This window comes from Enoplosus armatus, chromosome 12 (assembly GCF_043641665.1).
Source record: "Enoplosus armatus isolate fEnoArm2 chromosome 12, fEnoArm2.hap1, whole genome shotgun sequence".
Classification (NCBI taxonomy): Eukaryota; Metazoa; Chordata; class Actinopteri; order Centrarchiformes; family Enoplosidae; genus Enoplosus; species Enoplosus armatus.
The window spans coordinates 19,260,874-19,285,471 of NC_092191.1; the positions used below are offsets into that span (position 1 = coordinate 19,260,874).

Here is a 24,598-nt window from a genome sequence, read left to right on the forward strand (position 1 = left end):
AAGACGATAAAGCGTGCTTTCTGACTGACAAGATCTTTTGCAATACCTCAATTTTGAAATATATTAGGAGAGAAACTGATATTTTCTAAGTAAGTTTATTCAGATGAAAAAAAATATATATTAATTTAATTCTTCAAGAGAAAATGATTTAACAGATGGTTGTTTTTTTTATTTTTATCATGCTTATTTGCTTTTATTTTAAGAATTTATTTTTTTGAAAAACACAACAACTGAAGGAGCTAGAGCTTTATAACTAATATAATGACGTAGTTAGCGAGAGTACAGCATACTTTATTACAGTGGAAGTGAGGGTGAGAGCGTCCCACTGGTCAAATTGGTCGAAACATCCGAGAAGAGGAGAGCTCTTTAGGAAAAAACAAAAAAACCAGGTGCTCAGAGAGAAAAACTGAACATATTTCCCACGTTTTTGTATATTTATAATCAATCATTTACTATGCTGACCAGAGTTGTGAAAGAGATCTTCTGTTCATTATTTTTTTAAGAGAAGTTTTTTATGTTTCCTATGTGCTCCCTTTTGTTTTGTAAAAAAAAAAAAAAAAAAGCAACGTGACCCTTGATTTGTTGAGCCTGACGTCGTCGGGAGAAAACGAATAAAAGGAGACTTGCGAGAGTCGCTGAACAGGTGGAGGTAGAGAGATGAGAATGTTCTTTTTAACACAAAACAGACACAAGTGTTTTCACCTGCAACTTGATCGGAAGCCCCCCCAAGGTGCATCAATTTGACTGGTGGCCTTCTATTCACGCAAGACTTGAATTAGTCCCATTTTTTTAAGGCTAAGAACCTTGATTCTTTGTTGTAATGTGCAATACTGTTTGTACTGTTTGTAGAAAAGAAGAAAACAAGAAAAAAAGAGGCATAAATCTTTATTGCAGAATTATTTTCATTGCAAGCATTGTGATTCACTAAAATCATTTTCTACTGTGTATTTACCTACTCTACCTGCTAGTACCTTCCAGTAGTAATGTAGCCTTTGTACTGAGAAATTTTCATTATTTTTAGAAAGTTTTGCTAAAAAAGAAAAGAATTTAAACATATTTACATATTTTCATTTTTATTTCGTATTTTTTCTTTACAGACTTATTTCTCAACCATTAATAGTTCTTTCTGGGGGACACTTTTCATATCTGGTCAATGTCATTAATATTATTTTGTATTTTTACTTGGAATAAATTAATTTTATGATGCTAATTCTTTAGAAGTTTATTTTTATTTTTGTTTTCGTTTGTTCACTTTTTTTTTTTTTTTCATTTTTTGAAGCTGAAAAGAAAAAAACAACAACTTTGTAATATTGTTACTAAAGTGTCTCGATTCTTGAAATGCTAAGCTTTGTGTGTGTTAACTCGCTGATGTTGCTTACATTAGTGTGAAAAATGAACTACGGAGGAAAAAAAGGAAGGAAAAAAAAAAAAAAGAACTCCTCGAAACAACAGATTGGTGGTTGGTGATGTTTAAGTGATTCGCAATGTAAACAAATGAATGGGCAATAAAATAAAAATGGCAGAACGGAGCATACATGCAGTATGTTGTGATGTAATTGCGGAAGATGGACAACACCACTGACCATTTACATTGCTTCTGCTACACAGGATACTCCTACTTACTATTGCCACTAACTCTACAATAACTCCTCCTCACTCCGTGCAGTGGGGAGCAACATTTCCTCACATGTGAAGCATTCAACAGAAACAGCCCTGTCACATGTCCTCCTCTTTCTCGTAGGTCCGGTCCCTGCAGAGTGCACCAGTGTGATTGTATTTAAGTATGAATGTAAATGTAGAGATGCACTGTGTAATATACCAAGTTTGGGAAGAGCATGTATCGCTGTAGAATCTGAATTATTCATAGGAGGCAATGGTCTAAAAGTGTTTTTCTTTTCTTCCACAACTTTCGCTTTGTTTCTGTACTATCATCATATCATTTTTTTGGGGGCAAAATCCTACATTTCCCCTCCTGATCTTCTGCCTTAAAGGAATTTGTTTGACATTTTGGTCAAATACGCTTATTCGCCTTCTTGGGTTGAGCGAGATGAGAAGATTGACACCACGTCCATGTCTGTTACTACGTTACATATAAAGCTACAGCCAGGAGACACCATTAGCTTAGCCTAGTATTAGCACCCAGACAAGAATTAGAGTGGCACATAACCCCCCCCCCCCCCCCCCCACCTCGCAAAACTGCAGCTCATAGTTTTTACACTTCGGTTTGTGTACAGATTAAAGAAACAAAGACATGTTAATAGGTGAGGTTCAGAGGTGTGCTGGTAGGCAAATGCTTGGACACAGCTAGGCTAGTTGACTTCCGTTCAATATGAAGCTATAGCCAGCAGCCAGTTAGCTTAGCACGAAGACTGGAAACAGCTAGCCTGGCTCTGTCCAAAGGTAACAAAATCCATGTTTCAGCACCCCTAAAGCTCAATTATTGTATTATGTGTGAAAACAACACGTTCCAGTGTCAGGGGGGTTATGTGCTGGACTATTTCTTGGCCGGGGGGCAGTGACTTCCGGGACGTTTTGTCCAAGAACAAGTCCTTCATATAAACCCTGTAACGCCGCAATGTGTCATTTTGTACGAATTGAACAAACCAGATATAACGTGTTAATTAGTGAACATTCGAGGCAGATTTTGTCACCTTTGGACAGTCTCCAGTCTCCACGCTAAGCTTAGCTAACTGGCTTCAGACTCGAGCGTCATGGTTACCGTACAGACATGAGAGTGGTGTTGGTATTGTCATTTAACTCTCAATAAGACGGCCAACGTTTCCCAATATGTCGAACAATTTCTTAAATTTAGGCCGAAGCTCGGCGTGTTTTGTGTGTTTTTGACGTCCCTTCCTCTTCTGTCTTCATCCGAAAAGAGACTCCAATGCTCATGTGAGAATGTGATTTCTGGCTGGCCTTTTCTACCAGTTTATACAGCTGATGCTAATACCAACCCCCCCCACCCCCATCTTTTTAAATAGTCCCACACTTTTCTCTCTCCCAGTACTCAGTATTATTCACCACCATACCACCACCAAGTATTCATCTATTTCCTGGACTTTTTCTTTTCTTTTTTTTTTTTTTTAAAGTTTCTCTTTCACTTAACAAAACAATTTATACCTGAACTGTAACACAAAGTGTATGTGCAAATGAAAAATGAAAAAGATCATGAATTGGATGATGGCAACCATTTTATATATTCCTCTCTATAGATATACGTATGTATTTCATGTAACTAGACTTGGATAATATACTGTATATTCACTTCTGCTTCATGGGCGTTCTCTGGGTAGGTAAACACTGTAGGTCTCGTCATGTTGTGATCTCAAAGTAGATGGAGAAAAAAAAAAAAAGATTGGTAGTGTGCTTTTTTTTTTCTCCCACCAACATCCCACTACTTTTGAAATGTACGTTTGTTTTGGTTTTTTCGTACCGCATCTGTGCTTATTTTCTAGGTTTTTATTTCCTGACTTGAACACTGGTTCTATCTTGGCGAGGCTTTTTGAGATTGTTGACTTGGTCTGAACTTTTTTTTTTTGCAGTATAACTGTGATTTGAAAACACGGAGCTCAATGCTGCTAATGCTTACTACTGCTTCAGAGTTTGTAGTTCCCACCTTCATTTTTCCTTTTTCTGTACTAATAAGCAAATCTTATTAAACGTAGTTGTATGACGCTGTGAAACCTTGTGGTCTTTGGCATGGCATCCTCTCCCTCTCTGTCATCTATCTCTGTCCCCTGTTATGCACCAGACCCTGTAAGAGAGCTGACCAGTACTAACTTGCATTACGCCCATGGCAACTTACCGTCTTTATATTCATACACCTGTCCTTTCAGTGGAATGGAGCCATTCTTCAGATTCAGACGGCCAGGCAGACGAAAGATCCATAATGAACAGTTTCTGTTGACAAAACAATCGCTCCAAAGTCTATTTAGTAGCTTGTTCTGGAGCTTTCCCTGGGATCACTCAATCTTCATCATCCCCAGATGCAGTTTGTCCAGGTGTGACCTGAAAGAAATGTATTTTACCTTGAAAACCCATCTGTCTGAATTTACGTGGTAATATAAGTCCCAGCCAGCCCACTCTATGTCAGCAGTGGCCTTGCAGTAGACCGTGTTCAGCCACGAAACGCCGTTTTTTTTTAAATAAATTTGATGAGAAATGTCGATAACACCAGCACAGATGCGTTTCATCGCAGTACAGTCGTATCCTTTAGTTTACAGCTCAGTTTAGGTGTGCTGTATCTCTGTCTGAAGTTGCTCAAAGTCAAGGAGTGAAATTCTGACCTTAACGTTAAAGTTTAAAAATGAATAAATAAATAAATAAATAAATAAATAGGGTTTTGATCAAATTCAGACATCAAAATTCAAGATGAAAAACTCAGACTTGCACATCTGGACTACAGTGGATAATCAAAGCAGACCTGTCCTCTCAGGTCGTGCTCTGTCGGTCATGTGGTCCGAGAAAGACCAGCTCAGATAAGAGACAAATAAGCAACTCTGCGTTCTTGACTTTTCCATCTGAAATTGTCAAACTTACAACACATACATTCAGTTAAAATATATTGGTATTTAAATTCCAACATTAAGCGTTCAGGAGTGATTACACAATGAGGTATTTAGTTGCTTATAACAATTCTAAGTTATTTTGGCCTCTTTGCTTCCACAAAAGTTTCAATTTTCTGAGAATTTTAAGGACTTCTTCTCTATGTTGGTTTAAAAATTGAGATTGAAACTTCATTCTTGACCTTGGAAACAGAAGTAAACAAACAATCTCCCCACAGGATCCATTTACTGGCTTTAATAGGTCAAGAATGAACTCTCAACTTTAAGGCCAATATAGACAAGAAAACTTTTTTTTAAAATGTTTTCCTCTGCAGTGGCTGTAATAAAGCAGTGACTAATTTTTAAACGTGTTCTTGCCTCAAAAGGAGACGGACGTGACAACATTTTAGGTTCATTCACGTCGTCATCAGTGTTATTGTTCTTGGATGTACAACCACACCATCTACTGGCCGTCACACTTCACATGCAAAGAAAAAAAAAAAAAATGATGGATATGTAGTTCAAAGGTCTGTAGAATTTATTACAATTCCACAATCATAAACAAAAAGCAGCAGTTACAGAAATATGTACAAGTCTATTATTTTTCTTTTTAAAATACTTGTGGCAAGTTTGAGGTACCAGCTTCAGCTTGGCCCCATGTTCAGTCTGTAATGCTGCTTCAAGTGCAGTGCCTCCCCAGCTCCTTATTTTCTTTTCTGTTTTGTGGAGGAGGATGGACACAATGCAGATTCATTCATTTCTCCCCCCCGAAGCCTCTTGATGGCCACAGGTCACGTGAACAGACTCTCCTGGGGCGAGTAGTAAACTAGCGCCATCTGGAGAACGGGAGTCACCTTGCCAGCTGTCACCAGTGTGCTATAAAAAGCCAGTACGCTGTGATGTCATCCTGTGGTCTCTCCAGCCAGCTCGTCACTCTCGCCCTGTTTCCCTTTGTTGTACAAAAACATGTTTGTATCCATCAGTCAGAGAGGTGCTGACAGGTGTGGCTGGGTATCGCAGTGCTTTTAAGACCTTGTGATGGTGGGGGGGGGGGTGTAGTGGGACCTGGTGTCTGTGAAGCAGTTAACACTGTATACTCCGGCAATGCAATGTGGGAGGAGGGCAGTGGGCTGTAAAAGTAGCACCTGGTGCTGGAACTATAAAGGACAACTATAATCATGATACGCTGTATGCTTGAGAGCAGCATCACTGAACACAGAGGTGATGCCGCTGTTAACTAAAGGAGACGATGTAAACCAACAGATGTACATCGCCGTCATACCAATATATTCTCTTAGCAGTTTTGTGGAGGACTTGTGGAGGTGGTTTGTTCTCAACAAGGAATCATGGGATGAAACATCAGAGGAAAATGTTGCAGCATACCTATCGATTTGAAAGCACTGAAATATAGATTTAGTTCTTATTTTGGCTGTTTTAGTTATTGCTTTGGGACATGTACTGTAACTATTAGACATCAGTGACTCTTATGCAAGATGTGGGGGTGGGCTTGGGAGTGGGGCAGGTAACTGCAGCAGTAGGGGTCTCCTCGGGCTCTGACCAGGTCCTGCTCGGCCAGCAGATGGAGGCTGCGTGGGAGTCATACAGTGCTACTGCAGAGAGTGCATGAAGTTGTCCAGGTTGTACTCCGTGTCGTACTGCTGCTGGTCCCATAACTCTCCCAGGCCGTCCAGCACCGACTTCATGGAGGCCTTCCCTGAGGTTGACGCCGACTGCTCACCCTTCTCACCCTGAAACACATTTATATTTACAAGACGGTTCAGCCAAACGTGGTGTGTGTTCCACACGTGTATGTCTGTACATTGGAATGCAAGCTAACAGGCTTTTGTCAAGATGTTTTCTTTTAAGCAAACTGAAAAGCAGACAAACATTCTGTTAACAAAATAATACAAACACTACCTGGGTTTGTGCTCCTGAACGTGACCTTAAGTGTGTGAATTAGCGACTCTGCTCTATTGAACTTTAATGTTATATTTCTTAAACGTGTTATTATAAGCATTTGCTGCCGGTATTAACACAGGGTGTGTATCTGGATAATGACATCTGATCCTCGGGCCTCTGCGTTTACACCATGCATTGATGTATGTTCTTCCTTATCCAGACACACTTGCAGTTATGGCATGTTAACACACAGAGCCCCTGAGTCATGAAATGTCACAGGCCTGTGGTTTGTCACATGGCATCAAGTTTAGAGGAAGTTTAACAAATCAGGTTTCTGCAGAATAGTGACCACAACCAGGATACTTAACAACATGTATACACACTCCGTGTCAATACCATATTGATGCTCGTCTTAAATTTTAATTTTTGGTTATATTATTGTTTATGGTTCCCGTTTTATTCCGTGTATATTTTATTGTTGGATAAAGAAGATGTGACCACTTTCGCAACCCGTCCCTGTCCAATTCCTTTTAGCACTGCAGAGTGTTGACAGCAGAGACAAGGCACAATGTAAAAGCCTACACGACTGACATCATGACAAATTATGATGTCTGGGAACGTACAGTCTGGGAGGTCTCACCTTGTCTAGAGTGAAGAGGTTGAGGAGCTGGTCTGTGCCCATGCTCTGCAGGCTGGCGTTCTCTTGGCTGATGATGGTGTTGGCGATGCTCATCTTGAATTTCTGCAGACCCATGATCTTCTCCTCCAGTGTGCCTCGTGTGATCAGCCTGTACACGTTCACCACCCGTTTCTGCACGATACAAAAACACAACGATGAATGTTCACAGGATGTATTAAGACGTGTAGGACGGCGCCAATTTCATTTCACTTGGTTCTTTTTGCGTCACAGGTTTCAGACAAGAGCAGCGGTGTCACACAGTCCGAGGCTGTTCAAAGGCCAAGTTTAATAACGCATCAAGGAAACACTGATGAAGGAATGAAGCCACAGAGGCATCAGGGGGAGTCAGTACCATCCTTAATGCAACTGGAATTTATCAAAGCAAATGATCTAAATGTTATTGGGATTCCCAGCCCGGGACATGGTCCACATGTTCACTGCTGTATGCCAAGTGTATCCAACAACAGTACCTGTCCTATCCTATGGGCACGATCCATGGCCTGCAGGTCCCTCATGGGGTTCCAGTCATGTTCCACAAACACCACGGTGTCTGCACCCGTCAGGTTCAGACCCAGACCCCCAACATGGGTGGTCAGCAGCAGCACGTCAATGGATGGGTCATTGTTAAACCTGAGATTCGGGGGGAAAGAAAGTCAGGGGGGAAACCTGGACTTTGGTGGCAGCTCACATTCACAACAACAGGCAGCACTAGGCGGAGTTCTGAACTAAAAAGCGACTACATGAGTCACACTGACCTGGAAACGATGGAGTGACGCAGGCCGGCCTGCACGCTGCCATCCAGCCTCAGGTAGGTGACAGAAGGAAGTTTGGGTTTCAGCAGGTCATGCTCCACAATATCCAGCATACTCTTTAGCTGACAGAAAATGAGCACACGGTGCTGGGCCACCACTGCTTCTGTGCCCCCCTCGGATCCCCCACCACCACCAAGACCACAGTCCAACAGTAACTGGAGAACAGAAAACACATCAGAGCCACAGTATGAGGCAGTGGAGAGGTTGACAGTACAGTTAAGTTCTGCAAAAGGCTGAAAAAAGCTGAACATTGAGGTGGTCGATCTAAAAGCTGACGTCCAGCACGTTACCTGTTTGAGAGCGGAGAGTTTGGGTGCGTGCTGAATGTCCCGCAGGCTGGAGTTCTGACCTGCCAGCTGCTCAGTGATGCGTTTGTACTCTGGATGCTGCGTGGTCAAGACCAAGCTCGGGTGGTTGCACAGCTTTCGCAGGTACTGCAGCGCCTGAAAGAATGTACAAATGATGGTAAATATTACTGCATGGTCACAATGCGGTGCACCTGCAAGACATTAAGGCATACAGTAAGGATTAACAATTTATGATTCCAAACCACTGCACATCTGCTCTGTGAAGTTTTATCCAAAAATGAAATGCATTCTGTGAAACATTCATCGCACACACACACGGACACACACACAACACATTTTGTTGACTAACAGAATGTAGACAAAACCTTTGTTTACACAAAAACTCCTGAGGGCACCTTTAACTGTAGTTGCAGAGCAGGCTTACATGATGCCAGCAAGAGATAAGTGTCTGTACCTGGAAGACGTGGCCTGTGGCCTTCAGTTTCGGCTTTTCCTCCTCTTCTTCTGTAGAAGCCGTAGAGATGCTGTCCTCCACACTGGCCTTGGCTCTAGACTTTGCAAAGTCTTCATATAACTGAACCTGCAAGTAGTGAGAAAGCATACCAGGTTGTTGTGGTAAGGTTGAGCCATTACAATTATGTAAGCATACATCGCATTTACAATGCATTCAACTTATATACAAGGCTTGCAGCTGGCCTATAATATCAGCTACTTTTATAGAGGAAGACAGTACAAGAAGTTTATTATCCCGGATCACTATAATAATGTAAAAAAAATGCCCATTAGATAGCCACGGGTACCTGTAGAGGACTCAGGTTGCAGTAATAGTCCTGAATTATTTTAGGAGGAAGGTCCTGGAGGACATCCTCCTTCATCCTCCTTAGAAGGAAGGGTAGCACCTGTCGATGTAGGGCCTCCATCGCCAGGACACCTAAAGGGAAAAACCAATATTAACCACAGTTAATGTCCTAATCTTAATAAGCCTCTTAATACAACTGGGATATTCGGGAAGGTAACATTCAGTTAGAAATTAAAAAGACTGACATACCTGCCTCCTGTTCCCGTGAGGAACTTTTGGCATCACGGCTGGCCAGGATTGGTTTACCGTAGCGAGCGGCAAACTGGCGTTCTGTTCCAAGGAAGCCCGGCATGAGGAAGTCGAACAACGACCAGAGCTCCAGGACATTGTTCTGGGGACAGACAGAGTGGAAAATATTCACGCTCTGACTAGTAAACGCACAAGGTGAGATGAACAATTTCAAATACCAAATCTATTTGACAGCGAAGACGACGCCTCACCTGAATGGGCGTTCCTGACAAGATGACTCGGAAGTTGGCGGCCAACTGCTTAATGGCTTTGGAAAGTTTGGTTTTCCCGTTCTTGATGACATGACCCTCATCGAGGATACAGTAATTAAATTTTATATTTCTAAAAATATAGAAAAAAGTTCATATTAGAAACTGAGCGCCTACCTCCAAAATAAAAAAGACAGACATTATAAATCAGAATGATGCTCACCTAAAAAAGTCGATGTCATTCCGTACGACATCGTAAGAGGCGACTATGAGATTGTGTTTTTTCACTTGGTGTTGCAACCTGGAAAAGTAAATTCTTGTTTAGGTTCATAAAATTTGCTTGGGGATGTAAATGAGATGTGCATACCAACATTCAATGTGTAATAATGAATCCAAACAAACATACAAATGCTTTGTTCTACTGTACTTATTTGGTTTTGAAAGTCTAAAACCTTTAGGATGAGGAGATAAATCATTCTCGGTGTACTGACGTTATGAAGTATGACTAAGCTTTACCGCATTCGTTCTGTGGGAGGCCCAGTGTAGTGCAGTGGGTTGAGGTACTCTTTGGCGCAGAACTTGCTCACTTCGTCCACCCAGTGGCCAGTCAGTGTGGGAGGACACACCACCAGAGAGGGCATGGGGCTGCAGTCTGCGGCCTTAGTCTTGGCATATTCCTGTGCCCTGAATAGACATCAAACAGGCAGGAAGTTGAGTCACCTTTGCTTACATCAAACAGAAAACAGGATTTTGAAGAACATGGATCAAATCACTGTTGATGTTGAAACTGTCAAACCCTGCTTTGTCTATTTTTTGACAGCACAGCATGTGGCGGGCTCATCGCAGTCATAAAGGAATAGCATCTTATACAAGACCTTTTCATATTCACGGCCTTTTACATAAGGTCAACATTTTGAAGGAAATATACCTTTCTTTTATAAATCTAGCCAAACTAACTCAACATCAATGACACATTTCATCTCTTGAGTTCATGTTAATGATTGACAAGAATTATAAATGTCCTTTATGAGTCATACAGATGTGAAGTTGCTATATAGAACCATCATAAGTGATGTTGCAATATGTCTTGTCACGTGACAGGAGGCGAGTCAGTGCGTCAAACAACAGTATCAGTAACAGTGCCGTTTGGACTCTGTACCTGAGGTAGTGATCTCCTGCCAGAATGCAGATGGACTGCAGCGTCTTGCCGAGGCCCATGTCATCACACAGGATCCCGTGCAGCTTGTATTTGTTGAGGAAGGACAGCCAGTTCACTCCATCCTGCAAGATGACACAAAGAGCCACACTGAACATACTGACACAAAAATCTCCTCACTGAGATGGACATAACAGCAGCCTATCTACTGTAACTGTAGTTGCTTTCAGAGTGACGTTTTCTCCTGAGTCAGCTAGGGTTGAGTGGTTGAGGACTTGGCAGCAGTGAGGTGACCACTAGTAATAACAACGGTAGTAGCATTTAAACTGGATTTCTGCGCTGCTCCATTAAAGAGATGGATGGTGGGTCTCGGCAGAGCTGCCAGCAACTAACATTTATAAAAGGCACCTGCACACAATTCCCTATCTCCATTCGACTGCTTTAAATTCAATCTGTCAAGAAAACCATTTGTTGTCAGTCTCCGCTTTTTACATTGCCAGCCTGCAGCGTTTAAAGCAAAACCTTGTTCTCAAATCTGGCAGAAAAATGATCAGACTCAAGGTGAAGAGGCAGCAAAACACTCAGGTGTTCCAGGAGCTGTTTAAAAACAAAGACTGGGCATCCTTCATCTGCTGCTTGAGGAGGTATCGAGGAGGCTCAGTGGACTCTGAAAACTGATGCTCATACACACACACACACACACACACACACACACACACACCTGCTGGTACTTCCTGAGCTCAGCCTTGATGGGCACAGGGATCTTGTAGTTCTCCAGTTTTCTGCCATCTAATAGTTGCTCCAGGAAGTGGCGTTCTCTGGCCTTCTGGCGGATCAGGTCAGCCGACATGGCTGGAGGGTCGGGTATACCTGCCTGGTAGACAAGAGGGGGAAAAAACATTGAGAAGCAAAACACTGGATAATCTCATTGTGATATCAGTGTATCAGCAAGTGACAGATGTAATCAGTTTGCAGAGAATCTTCACTGTGAATAAATACTGCACTTGAGCCTTCCGTTTGTGTGCTCCTACCTCTAGGGGCAACAGGCGGATGAGTGTAGCAAAGCATTGTGTGGCCATGAAACGAATGCTATCACTGGGGTCACTCATACGGCCCAGCACTGGTACTACAAGCAGCACAATGTAGGGTACAATGTCCACATCCAGCTGCTCCATGACACCTGGAGTGATGTTAGTCAAGGACAGTACGTTACGGAAATAACACAACAACTACAAGGTCAATGCTTTGATCCTTACACTTAACACTCCCACACTGTTTTCACCCGAACAATTGGTTTTAAAATAGCATTTGTGCACATCTGTTATGAAATGCATTTATATTGTGCTAGGTAAGAAAACTGAATCTAAAGTCATGTCACTGTGTGAAGGATACAGGCTAAAGCCTCGATGGCGCCCTCCTGTTTGGTGCAGTCACCAATAGCAGCTAACCAGGGGAGGACACACTCAAGGAAACTGTTCATGGTCTCCAGCATGGCTATCTTACTGAGCACGCCCACACAGCGTGCCGTCATGTGACGCACCGCTGTATACGGGTGCTGCAGGCAGGTGAACAGATGGGGTAGGTGCTCCAGTAACTAGAGAAAAAAAAAAAAACATAAGACACACATTCAATAATTAGCTTGCATTACAATACTGCTAGTTGTTTCAACATGCCTTGATGAACTTTTCCTGAAAATCCCTCCTTCCATGCAAGGAACAATGTGATATTTAACTGCGAAGTCTTCATATGAGGCACTTAGAATTTGAATCAGTGATCAGACTCAGTAAGTGGTGGTGCAGAAGTACAACGGTCTTACCAAGGGTTTGAGCTCAGCAGCCATGGCCCCAGCCATGACTTCCAGCACTTGTAGAGAGTTGACCAGTTCCTGAGCTGCAGCGTCTCCCCTCTCCAGCTGGACCTGCCTATCTAGAACACACAACAGACACACAGTGATTCAGAGTAGGGACTACGCACATCCTGGACTTCCTGAAACGTGGAGTCCTGTAAAACACTGAGTGGATTATCTTAGTGAGATGTGAATTGAATCGCATACACAGATCAAATGCAACCTTTCTTTGAAACAACTTTGACTGCATAGTGCTATGAATCATTTGGAGACAATTACAAATTCAAACTGAATACTGCATATAAAACGCTCAAATCAGCTGTATTCAAGTCCATTTAAGGCCAAACGTCTACAAGCCGATCATATTACTTGCTGTTCAAGTGTCAAATAAGTTAAGAACTTGCTATTACCAATGTCTATCCAACATTCAAATCTGATCAACCCAATCAACATACCAATGCATTGATTTTCAGTCACCACTGTCCTCAGTGGTCCCACTGTGTTCTCCCATAGGTATGGCAGAGACTTGGTGAGGTCTGCACCGAAGTGTCTGGCAACAGTCGTTAGGGAGAACTCTGCCCCTCGTCTCTGGATAAGAAATGGCTTCTTGCTCTGAAAAGGAACAAATCATATATATAAAAAGGTAAACATAACAGATTAATGTCGATATGGCCAAAATGTGAGGAAAATGCACTTAAGTGGCCCCCTGTACCTCATCATTATCAGCACTGATGGTACTGCCAGGTGGAAGCTCTGTGGTAGGGGTCTTTGGGGCTTTAGGGGCTGGCCCCCTCTTACTGGTGATGGCAAACGCTGCCCTTTGGTGACGGTACAGGGTGATGATGCCTCTGGTTTTGTTGACCATGTGATGCATACAGTCTTTCTCCGACCCAACGCCTAATGGCATGAGAAATATAGAGAGAGAAATGTGGTCAGTAGCATTCAAGCTAGCACTACTTCAGTGTTGACACATGATTAGTGGTGCTGCTGCTTTTAATTTTACAATTACAGGAAAAAATATGCCCAAGCTGCAACAACTCTTACCTTTGGCATTTTCCTGTGTGGGGGGTACGGGGCAAGCAGATGAGGGTGTGGCCGCAGAGTCCACGCAGGCCGAGGCACAGAGGTTTTTGATGATCTTGGGGTTGGGGCACGGCAAGCGTCCAGCACACTGCTGCAGCAGCTTGGCTATAAAAGCAGCAGCATATCCCTGGATCAGGGTGTTCTCCTCCCGCTTTATGGTCTCCATCAGAGGCCTGACCAGTGGGTTGAGCTTGTCAGGAAGCACCCGCAGGTTAATTACTGCACAGGCCGTGAACATGTGGACGCGCAGATGCAGCTGCTGCCATTCTGTGTTGGTCTCCATCACTGTAGCTTGAGCCTGCTGTCGTTTACTGTCCAGTGCCTGCCACTGTTTGGATGCCACGTTCAGACCCGATGTTGACTCCGTAAAGATGATGGTTACCTTGGGAACAAGCAGGGGGAGAATGTAAGTAAGTGGAACAGGAGTGATCTGTTCCAGTTGGGTACCAAACCCTAACCAAAGCTGTCAGTTCAGGAATGGACATAATAATGAGAACCAAGCAAAATGTTTTGTTTCATTTAGTTAGACTAGCAATATTATTGGTTTTGTTCTAGCTAGGGGTGTAATGGTCTTCAGTGCAAACTACATTTTTGGGGTCATGTATGTTGCCGGTACAATGGGGAAAACACATAAGATTTCTTTTAAATGATTCTATAAAAACATTAAACATGGGGTCACCCTTTATAAGATGCAGTTTGTGGGTTCACATGCCTGTTCATAAATCATGTGTAGTTTAGTTCAGGTGTGATTTTTCAGATTCTATTGATTTAGGAATTACAGTGAAAAGGTTTCAGCTTCATCCAAAGAAGTCAAGTGTTCTTACGTACGCGTGTGTGTGTGTGTGGCTGGACCTACCAGTTCATTGGCTTGATCAATAGTGAAAACGCTACAGTTGAGGCGGTCTTGCAGGTCTATGTGGGAATCAGCAAGCAGTGCGATGAGCTGCTTGCACTCATTCTGCATGCGTGTGAAGGGGATGGCGATCTCATCGTAGTACAACTGCTCTGACAGAATGGCCAGAAGACGAGGCTGCACCATGGATGACACCACCTGGCAATCCTGAAAGAGAGAGACTGGAAAAGTAAATACATGTATTCTGCATCTAAATGTCTGATTCTGTTATGATCATACTACACCCAAAAAGTGTCCAATTTGTAATGATTCCACACCAGACAAACAAACTTTTCACCTTCTGCACTGCAGCCCACTCGCAAAGCACCAGAGCCACAGCTATGCGCTGCAGGGCAGACTTGGAGTTGAGGTGGAAGAGCAGCAGCTGGCCCAAAGACTCAGCTGGTCGGATCTCCTGAGATGCAGCATTGAGTTGAGGGTCACAGATACACCCACACAGAGCCCCCAGCAATCTGGATTAAAGATACAAAGAGAGCAGGGAAACGGTTAGCTTTGTTAACTGCTTTAATATTAACAATTTATCTGGAAATTCTGGTTTCTTTATTTGTTGAGAGAAAGTCACAAGTTCACCTAAAGAGCAGAACCCTTTCCTTCCAATGCAACAATCAAAACTTACTTGGCAGCCATGAGGCGAGCACGAACCACAACAAAGTCCCTTGTCACAGGGTCGTCCGTCACAGTCTCTGCACCCGCTATATACTCCTGGACCGTTTCCTTCACCTGATTGGTCCCCTGACGTGCCTTTGCACCAGCCTTATCCTGTTGCATCAACAGAACATTAGTTATTACAGTTACATTAACTAAAAAAATGGAACTCCACACAAAGTTCATGTGGCTTTATAAATTCCTCTTTGGGCAGGAAAGTAAGCAGCTTGTTGGAATCACTAAATAAACACATCTGTTTCCTTCTCTGCTTCAAATACATGTCATACATGTTGGTGCATGCAAAGTAAAGCTGTTCCCATTTCTAACTTGCATTCATTCCCCCTCAGCGTTCAGCCACGTTTCATTTAACAAACTGGCAATTAAGTTACTTGTTGAGTTGCTGTATCTTTATTAGACATCATAGACATGCAGGCCACGGCTGTAGGATTCTTTTGTTACCTTCACGCTTTCTGCTAGTCTGTCGCCTAGCAACCTCAGAAAGGTTCATTCGATTTGGGTGTTGTCTTGAGGTCACTTGCATTATTTGCATGAGCTTTTCTTTTTTTGGTATTTGCTACGCCCTACCATCCTGATTTATGTCATACACACAGTATTAGTAATTTTTTGTTTCATCAGATGTGTTGGTGGTATATAACAAGTATAGCTATTTACACATTCAGAACAGACCAAGATTAGTTTTCCTAAATCTTAAATGTAAAATATAATTTATTTCACATCTAAAATTGCTACCAACTAGCAGCTATTGTTCTTCGAATGGAGCATCAGTTTGGATTTTTAGGACATGACCCTACATACACCGTAAATTCAAAAGATCAGCTGAGAATAGAACAATAGAAGAATTCTTATTCTTCAGTCTTATTTAGCTATGAATAAAGTGTACAACCTTGGAGCGGGCCTTCACTTCCAGGAGCATGTTCACGTCTATGGGAATGTGTGAGGCTTGCATCATGAGACAGAGCCAAGCGCCCATCCATGGACAGCTGGCTGCTACCACGTACTGCTGAGGGGCCTGAGACAGCAGCTCCATCCACACCTGCACACAGTGACCCACATTTACACATCAAGGCAAAATCCACAAGGTCATCCATGAGATGAAGTGGTAGTACGGGTCATGCAACAAACCTTTTGGATCAGTTCAAGGATTTCCTCATTGCTCTCCAGTATGCAGGACTGGAAAATATGCCGGAGCATATCTTGTAGGATGGGATTGATCCAAACTGTACAGCTCTGAAGGACAAAAAAACACAACATAAAAACTCTTCCCTATTAGGCACAAACACATGAGCCAGCACTGAAGCCGTGAACTAAAAAAGGCTCGACAGTGAAGCTCTTAAAACCTATATGTATAAAGGCTATATGTATATGTATAGAGTACTTTGCCATATATTACATGAATATCCAAGTGCCCTCCGTCAGATTTACCTGGTCAGCTTTAGACAGCAGCGTGAAAAGGGTTTCCAGGGCTGCCCTTCTCACTGATGATATAGTATGTCTCAAGAACGGCCAAACCCGAGGGACCAGGACTGTTAATGACTGCTGCATGCTAGAGTGGACGAGAAAGTGTGTCAATATAAACACACATTCTGGGAGCCAGCTACATTTGTTCAATAATGTTATCAAATGGGACATCCAATATAAATCTGTAAATCACAGCATAGTTACTCTTTAGAGTCGGCCATCATTCAAAAAACAAGAAATGATAGTAGCATTTATTGTGTGAGCTTCTCTAAGACTGACCTGCACTGTCGGACCTGCGGGTAGGTGAGCAGCGAGGACAACAATGTCATGATGCTGTTGGTGGAAGCAGTGAGGTCATCCAGGTCCAAAAGAGCATCCCATAGTGTGTTCACAATGAAGGGTACCTAAGAGACGCACAGAGTTTCATGACTAAATTAAGACCTCCACAATGAGGACTATGTGAAAAATAACTGCCAACAGGTGACAGACTTTCAACACAAACTAACACTTGATGAGGCTGTATTTGTATAAAAGCACCAATATTTCCTCTCTGACCTTATTGGGCAGGAGCTGTACTAAGCCTTCCACCACAGGGATGAGGGCTGAAGCTGCCACGGCCCTGACATCATCATCTAGGTCCTGTAGGCCTACAGTGATGGCAGGGAGCACCCGGGGCAGTAAAACAGAGATCAGGTCCTGAAACGCAAAGGAACAGACGGATGAAGATCAGCATATATGTATGTGATCAGAAAGAATGGCCTTTACAGTGACATCTCTCCACAAGGAGCACGTCTGCTTCCACACCAAAAAAAGCTTTTCATCCATGCACATATCCTGCAACTCCCACAATTTATATTCATGACCATATGGCGCTCATATCAAATACAATGTAGAACCCTGCAGTTCTTATTTAACAGCTTATGATATACACACAGAACAGGTGGTACCTGTCGGACAGCCAGGGCGTACTTTATCCCAAGCAGGCCCCCATGACGGACCTCCCACTGGTCTTCTTTTAGCAGCTTCAGTAGGACGTCTACGGTCATGGAAACGCCACTTTCATTCATGTGGCGAAGGGCCACACCGAGCGTCTGGGCACATGTCTCCCTGACAGGAGCCACCACCTGGCAAACGCGCAGAGATATAGGATAAGTACAAAAAAAAAAAGACTCCACACAACCATAAATATGGCATATGATGCCGCTCATCTCAAGACTTCATTATCTCAAGTCTCACTGGCGACTTTTTCACTACCTCCTATGGATATAGAGTGATATGTCCATAGGAGGTTGTTATTACGCAGGCCTTGAAACCAACCAACCAAGGTCAATTCACTGATTAGTTCCCCCTCTCTTGTTGAACTCCACATTATGGTTATTTTTAAGTCTCATTTTGTCACACCTTACACATGGCAAGCAGTAGAGCAAATGTTCCACAAGGAAATGGAACACACAAATGTCAAAGAGGGGAAAACTAGAAGGTTTGTGCGTGTGCCCTTCTTCCTTATTGTCATTTGTCACCTCACTCTGTTCTACTGTGCTGCCAGTGTTGAGGAGGAAAGAAAAATACAAAGCCACTTTATATACAGTAGTATCATAACAGTCATACCATGCATCAGAAGTCAAGTCAATTTTATAAATATAGTCCAATATCACAAATCACAATTTGCCAAAGGGGGCTTTACAATCTGCACGGCATACAACAGCCTCTGTCCTTAGACCCTCAGAAGAGTTGACACACAAAGGTTATTTTTAAGAGATCAGTGTGAATGCTAAAAACCACTGCCATATACAAATATATTGTAGAAGACACTTCAAAACAAGAAAAAACACCTTTAACACAACGAAAACCATAGAGGGTATAAACAATGTCATAGAGAGACTCTACCTACGGATGTAAATGCAACTGAAACAATGAACATCAAAAGATATTACAAGGCCAATTACACATTTCCTTAATGAATAACCATGACATGAACAAAGTAAATCAGGATGATTTGTTATATATCCTCGTATTCACTACACTGCAAGTTTCATCTTGAACACGTGTCTCAACTATAAAAAGTCAGTCAGTAACTTTTAGCAACCTCAGACGTTCTGTTCAGTTGTTCAAAAGAAGACCTACCTCATCAGATACAAAATCTCCAAAGCGGTCCAGAGCAAAGACACAGAGCAGCCGGATGACCAGATCCTCTATCCACTCCTGATGCTGCCGCAACATCTAAACCGAGACGTCACACAGTTTGTGTCATGTTCAGTTCTCACGGAAATGTTAAAAACCTGACGGTGAGGTTAAGATATACCTGTTCTGCAGTGCTGCCCACCAGCTTCCCGCCCCCAGCACCATGGGACTTGAGGATTTCTCTAAGACCTGTGCCTGCACCATGACGAATCTGTAAACAACCACATACAATAGAATTGTATTTGTTTACATATATTTTGCACTGGTCATATAAAAAGGTGTTAAAATTGAGTTCTTTGTTAACAGGTTTGTACTGTACAGTAATGCTTTTTACCTCCCATGAAGGATTGAAGAGGTCATTGCAGAGCTCCTCACAGAAGCTCTCCAGAGGCCACTCGTGTATCTAAAGACAAAGCAATGAGACGTCAGTTAACTGTTTTTATATTGTCTGTTAATTAAATGGTTTAGGACTTAACATCGTTGTCTTTGATTCCTTACCTCCTCTAGACTGGAGTTATCTGGAACGTTGTCGATTAAGACTTTATGCTCTGTTGCCGGTTGGTCAATAACTACATTGGTGGTTTTCCTCCGTTTCTCTTCAGGTTCACCCTCAAAACTGTCGTTACTAAAGGGTGGAGAGATCCCAAGTGAGTCATTTTAACATTAGAGCCAACCAAACTTTACATACAAAAAGGCCCAGATCTGTCAAGATGAAATGGGTCTAATCTTTGAACATTTTAAGTATCTTGATGCTCAGAAATAAACATTTGGCTGTATATGAAGAAAAAAAAACGACCTTCAATATGTATAATTTTGTTAAAGAGTCTGTAAGAGATGAAGATGATATGTGATGATTGCAGTACACAGTATGCATAGTCTTACCTCTTTTCATTTGGATCCATGTCTTTGGATCTTTGTTTGGCCACTAGCTTGGCCATCCTCTTGGCCTTATTCTTCTGACGACTGCTCATGCCTGGGCGGAACTCTGAGTCAATCAACTCAGCAGCCTGAATGGGCTGAAAAACAAAACAGTGGAATTGATTATTCATTTTCAAATTGAACGGAACACACAAATCCATCATCAGGCATAGTAGAACGTAGAGCAGATTACTGAATGAATCATTTAACAAGTCAATTCTCTGGCTCAAAGCATCTCAAATCTCCAAGTGGTGCTTCAAGTAAATGTAAAGTAAACCTCCTACTGCAAATCAACAGCGGTTCTTCAGGGCTAACTACATTCTCCCTGCCTATTCATGGTCAAGTCATATTCATTATCTTATAGTGTGCCGGAATATCTGTAGGAACTTACTTATATATATATAGACAATGTGTGCAGCACTTCACATAAGATAAGGCACAAAGGCCTGGAAGATGTGACAATCAGACAGCAGGATCCAAGACAAAAACTAGAAACGCCAAGGTTCGATTCATAAGAAGCAGAGAAAGAATGATTCAAAAGGAGATTGTCATTCAAAAGAGAAGACGGCAGCTGAATCGGTGTGAATTTAATACAATTTTCTGAACAGATATCCTGCCAAGGCAAGCTTTTCTGCTGCAATGCAAAAAGGTGTACAATAACATGGTAAGAGTCACATTTGTAACTAGGCATTGCACAACTCCACAGCAACAGCCTCTGTCATTGTGAGACAAGTTATAGCCTGCCTTCCTTCACCTCATTCAACTTAGTCAGGTAAGTCATGACATCAAGCCACTGTTTCTCTTTCAACTGCTGACAAAAGCAGTGACAACAGGCGCCCACTTCCTGCCTCACACTTCTGATTATATTCACCTAACTTTATAGTCCACTGAAGGCTACAGCTTGCAGCAACCAAAAGGACACAAAGTGCATGCTCAAAGGTCTGCTGAAATCAAAGCTAAGTGGCTAAAATGAGACCCACCACGTGGTTGCGGGAGCTGGATCCAGCTGTGGCTTTGCTTCCATGGGGTCTAAGCCCACTGGGTTGGCAGGTATAGTCTAGGTCCTCATCGTTGAACAGCTCCTCCGTGTCCATGCCGATAGCAGCACCCATGTCCAGACCTAACTTCTTCTGAAGAAGCTTTCTCTGACGGGCGAGACGTTCCTTAGGGTCCATCTCACCTGACAACAAATGACAGGAAATCCCGGGAAAACTTTAGATAGCCTAGAGAACAAGTACATTGTAGCTGTGTGAGGAATACTGACATTTTGGAGCTGAATGCAGCTAGGAGGCTAAAATGATAAGTGCTAGGGCCACAAATAAATACAGGAAGAGTACCATAAATAGCACTGAAAATCACCTAGAACCTGCTAAAATAAGTAGGCTAGGCTAAACTGAAAAAGTACAGGGGACCTTGAACAAGAAGTGAAATCAGATCACAGAGAAGCAACGACGGGTATAACAACTGTAGGCAGGAAGTTACAAACAGACAGAGAATTCAAATGACCATCAAAAGATAAGAATGAGAAGCTTTCCCTATTCAAAATTGTGACAAGTAGCCTCGCTGGTTGTGTGGTATTTGCGTTTGTGTCAGAATCAACCTCAGATATTAGTGGTGATGTTACAGTAGTTCAGTCTAAGCTAATAACCATTTTTCACAAACACAAAAGTGTGTGATTTTAGAGATAAGGAGTAGATTTGGCGCACAAAGTTCATTGAGCAAACAAAAGTCCCAACAGAATCTGTTTGTTCAAGTCAAAACTAAAGCGGTTGAAGTACAGACTCAAAATCTCCCAGTTAGCTCACAGACAGGCATGATGACAAAGCCTAGCCAATAGCTAAGACCATCCTGTTCTTATACTCATGGTTCAAATGAGTCACACTTTTCCTTTTTACATGTTACAATACACATAAAGAATTAACACAATGTAATGATGTATACATTTTTCCCATGTGGGTGAGAGGTTAACAGTGTGGAGGTTATTGCAACCAAAAAAAATAAAGGTAAAGAATCACTACAAACCAGTTTTGTCATCCTGCAGCTCAAACTCAGCCCCAGCAGATCCCAGCAGAGAGGCCCCGTGTTTGAGTAGGCGGGAGATGTCAAAGTGGTAGAAAGTCAAGCGGTCACAAGAGGAGTCCTCTGGAGACAAGTCTTCACAAGACTCTACAGGAAACAAACAAAAGAGTCTCATAACTGTACATTTGTTCCTCTAACTACTTAATGAATTAGCTCCTTTATCAAGGACAAGCTTGTGTTTTCCGCCCAAGAAAACTGCACTTTTTTTTTTTTTTAAACAGTCTACACAATGGATGAATATGAAAATGGAGGGGTTACAGTGTTGTGAGGACAAGAAAAAAAACAGCCTTTCCAAAACAGTGCTGTTGTTGGGTACCAAGCAGCAGAAATGTCACAAAGCCATCTTTCTGATGCACACTGTGAGAACTCATTTTGTACAGCAATACAGCCCAAATACTGATTTTATCAAGCTTCTTGATGTAGCAGCCCAAGAAATACCAAGATAAGCCTTGGTTAACATGCATCCTTTATGAATCACAATTAATTCACCATTCTATAATCCTACAGTGAAAAACACAAACATGTCACATGTACATCTATACTGTGTGTTTGGCTACACAGAAATAAAATACGTTACCATAGTGAGTATATGGCAACAGAACAGGTGTGTTTGTACAGAAAGTTAGCCCTGTATCAAAAATGAGGCTGATCTTTCAAATATTATGTGCCACTAAATGGATGCCCACCTTCCCTGTAATATCTGTTAACTGACAGGTAAAACAGCACACACAACTGACACGCTTATTAAATGTATTGTGACTAATCCCAAAGTAAACATCAGTGTTTTGAACCTTTTCACAAAACATTATGCTAATGGCAAAGACTAAGTTGGAGATCATTTCACAAAGAAACGGCTGCAAATGCAGTGTTTAATGTGGCATGTATGCCTCAGATTAACATCACTCACATTTGACAGAATTGAAATATTATATTGAATAAGCCCAAAAGCTCACCTTCTTTAGGCTTGGGGGCCGGGTCCCACTCAGGAATATTCCTCACAATGGCTTCTACAGCTTGGCCTGCTGCGATACGAGTGTCCCAGTTGGGACTCCTTAGGTAGGTCAAGACCTTGCAATTGACAGAAAATAGATTTAGAATTTACTACACATACAGCTTAAATAAAAACTGTCTGACCTATAAAGAGATGGAAGGAGACAAGAAAAAAAGGCCAACACAAAACAGCCCTTGCATTTTGCCACTTTGTCAAGACATTAAGGTGGTTCGTTACCGTTGCAAGGTCAGAACCACACAGAATGAAATCCAGGAGCTAATATGATATAGACAGCACACTGACCTGCCAGCAAGAATTACACTGTTATAAATTATCAATATTTCACAAATTTGACTGCAGGGTCAACCAAACATGCCCAAGTTGATATGATCTTATGGAAGCCCATGAAAAACTGTTCGAACAAAGCAATCAAACGCACCTTTGATAGGAGGTTATTAAGTTCATGTGGATGGAGTTTGACCACTTCTCCAAGCTGCTGGGCTGCTGCTTTCCTGGTTACTGGTGTTGTTCCAGTGTCAAGCAGGATAAACAAACGATCAAGTCTAAATTGAGGTTACAAAAAACAAAGCAAGGTCAACAGAAATATTACAGGCCATGCACATCACTGAACAAACATGGTGGTTCCAACTTTGGTACTCTGCTGTGCAAGAACCACGTCTAAACTTCGAATGTAAAGAGAACACCAGGTTATATTAGCTAAATCTGTGTTTGTGTACAACATATGATCTTTACTTTTTTTTCCCATTAAACTCTGACAACAACAACAAACAGTTTCACAACTTTCATTATGGCAAATGTTCTCAAGGCATCACTGTGACATTTATTTACATGGATAAAACCATTATGTATCATTAATTGTATGGCTTTGCACCAAGTTAACCTGTCCACTGATCCTGGTCTTTCACTGAGGTCATTAGCAGTCTATTAATAAAGTGGAGTGGATTAGAGATGTACGGCCATGACCCCAGGTACCACTAATACTTAAACTGAACTACAGAGGAGGGTACTTTGCTATGCAAAAGACGACCACTGACACCACGTGCAATTATCATAACAATTACAACGGAAAACACTAGCTAAGTACACATCAAAACACTGTTAGCAAAAGATAATACTGGTGCACTTTCACAGTGACGTTAAAGATTACCACGAATTTAGCATCAAGGCAAACACCTGCAATTTGACAAGCTTGTGTGTTTAAATTTGCACTTAGTGAACTGTGTCACTAACCAGCGTCCCTGTTCCGGTTACCAACATTAATATAACTCTAAACATTAAACCAATAGTGATATCTCGTGTTTGCAAACTGTTTTTTTTCTGACACAACTTCACAATAACGTTAGTTAACATTTACTTAGAAGAAGAGCATCAGCAGAGGACTGTGAAACACTAAAATGTGAAATGAAGTTTAACTGACATTTCGCACCTCCAGTGAACATGAGCCCATTCTGTGCCCGGCCTCCAAACCTGTGTCACTAATAGTGATTTAAGTTACACCATAACGTTACACTGTGTTAACGTTAGCTTGCTGGCTAACGTTAGTCGGCCGTCGCCATGCCATTCTTTGCCAAATCAAAAGCTAGCAGGTATTAGCAGGTTAGCTAGCTAGCGTTAATTGTTAAGGAAAGTCGGACAGATAAAACGAAGTCAGAATAGATGTAATGTTAAGCCAATCTTACCTTGATACAGCCATGGTCAATTACTGAATGGCCTTTCACGTCCCACATTCAACAGGCAACTAGTAATTT

General features: G+C 42.1%; 1 protein-coding gene across 1 annotated transcript; it reads right to left on the reverse strand.

Moving 5' to 3' along the window:
* Window positions 1-5,069: 5,069 nt before the first annotated feature.
* btaf1 (BTAF1 RNA polymerase II, B-TFIID transcription factor-associated) lies at window positions 5,070-24,543 on the reverse strand. The gene is made up of 38 exons (XM_070915781.1): window positions 24,530-24,543; window positions 23,269-23,392; window positions 22,792-22,906; window positions 21,782-21,925; window positions 20,740-20,939; window positions 19,724-19,857; window positions 19,340-19,466; window positions 19,176-19,244; window positions 18,963-19,052; window positions 18,785-18,880; window positions 17,608-17,784; window positions 17,216-17,356; window positions 16,940-17,064; window positions 16,625-16,745; window positions 16,325-16,429; window positions 16,086-16,235; window positions 15,153-15,295; window positions 14,814-14,988; window positions 14,480-14,683; window positions 13,585-14,005; window positions 13,253-13,437; window positions 12,996-13,152; window positions 12,511-12,620; window positions 12,087-12,288; window positions 11,726-11,874; window positions 11,416-11,568; window positions 10,698-10,819; window positions 10,055-10,222; window positions 9,762-9,839; window positions 9,542-9,671; window positions 9,291-9,432; window positions 9,043-9,173; window positions 8,697-8,822; window positions 8,225-8,377; window positions 7,878-8,089; window positions 7,593-7,752; window positions 7,084-7,254; window positions 5,070-6,292 (listed from the first exon to the last, which is right to left on the reverse strand). Exons 1-38 carry the CDS (start codon window positions 24,541-24,543, stop codon window positions 6,152-6,154), a joined length of 5,565 nt encoding a protein of 1,854 aa, XP_070771882.1. The 3' UTR covers window positions 5,070-6,151.
* Window positions 24,544-24,598: the final 55 nt, after the last annotated feature.

Excerpts from the sequence above, each read along its gene's own strand:
- btaf1 (XM_070915781.1), bottom strand. Across the intron at positions 14,006-14,479 it reads TTGATCAAGCCAATGAACTG|GTAACCATCATCTTTACGGA; the intron begins GTAGGTCCAGCC and ends CTTGTTCCCAAG. Across the intron at positions 10,820-11,415 it reads AGCTCAGGAAGTACCAGCAG|GATGGAGTGAACTGGCTGTC; the intron begins GTGTGTGTGTGT and ends GTCATCTTGCAG.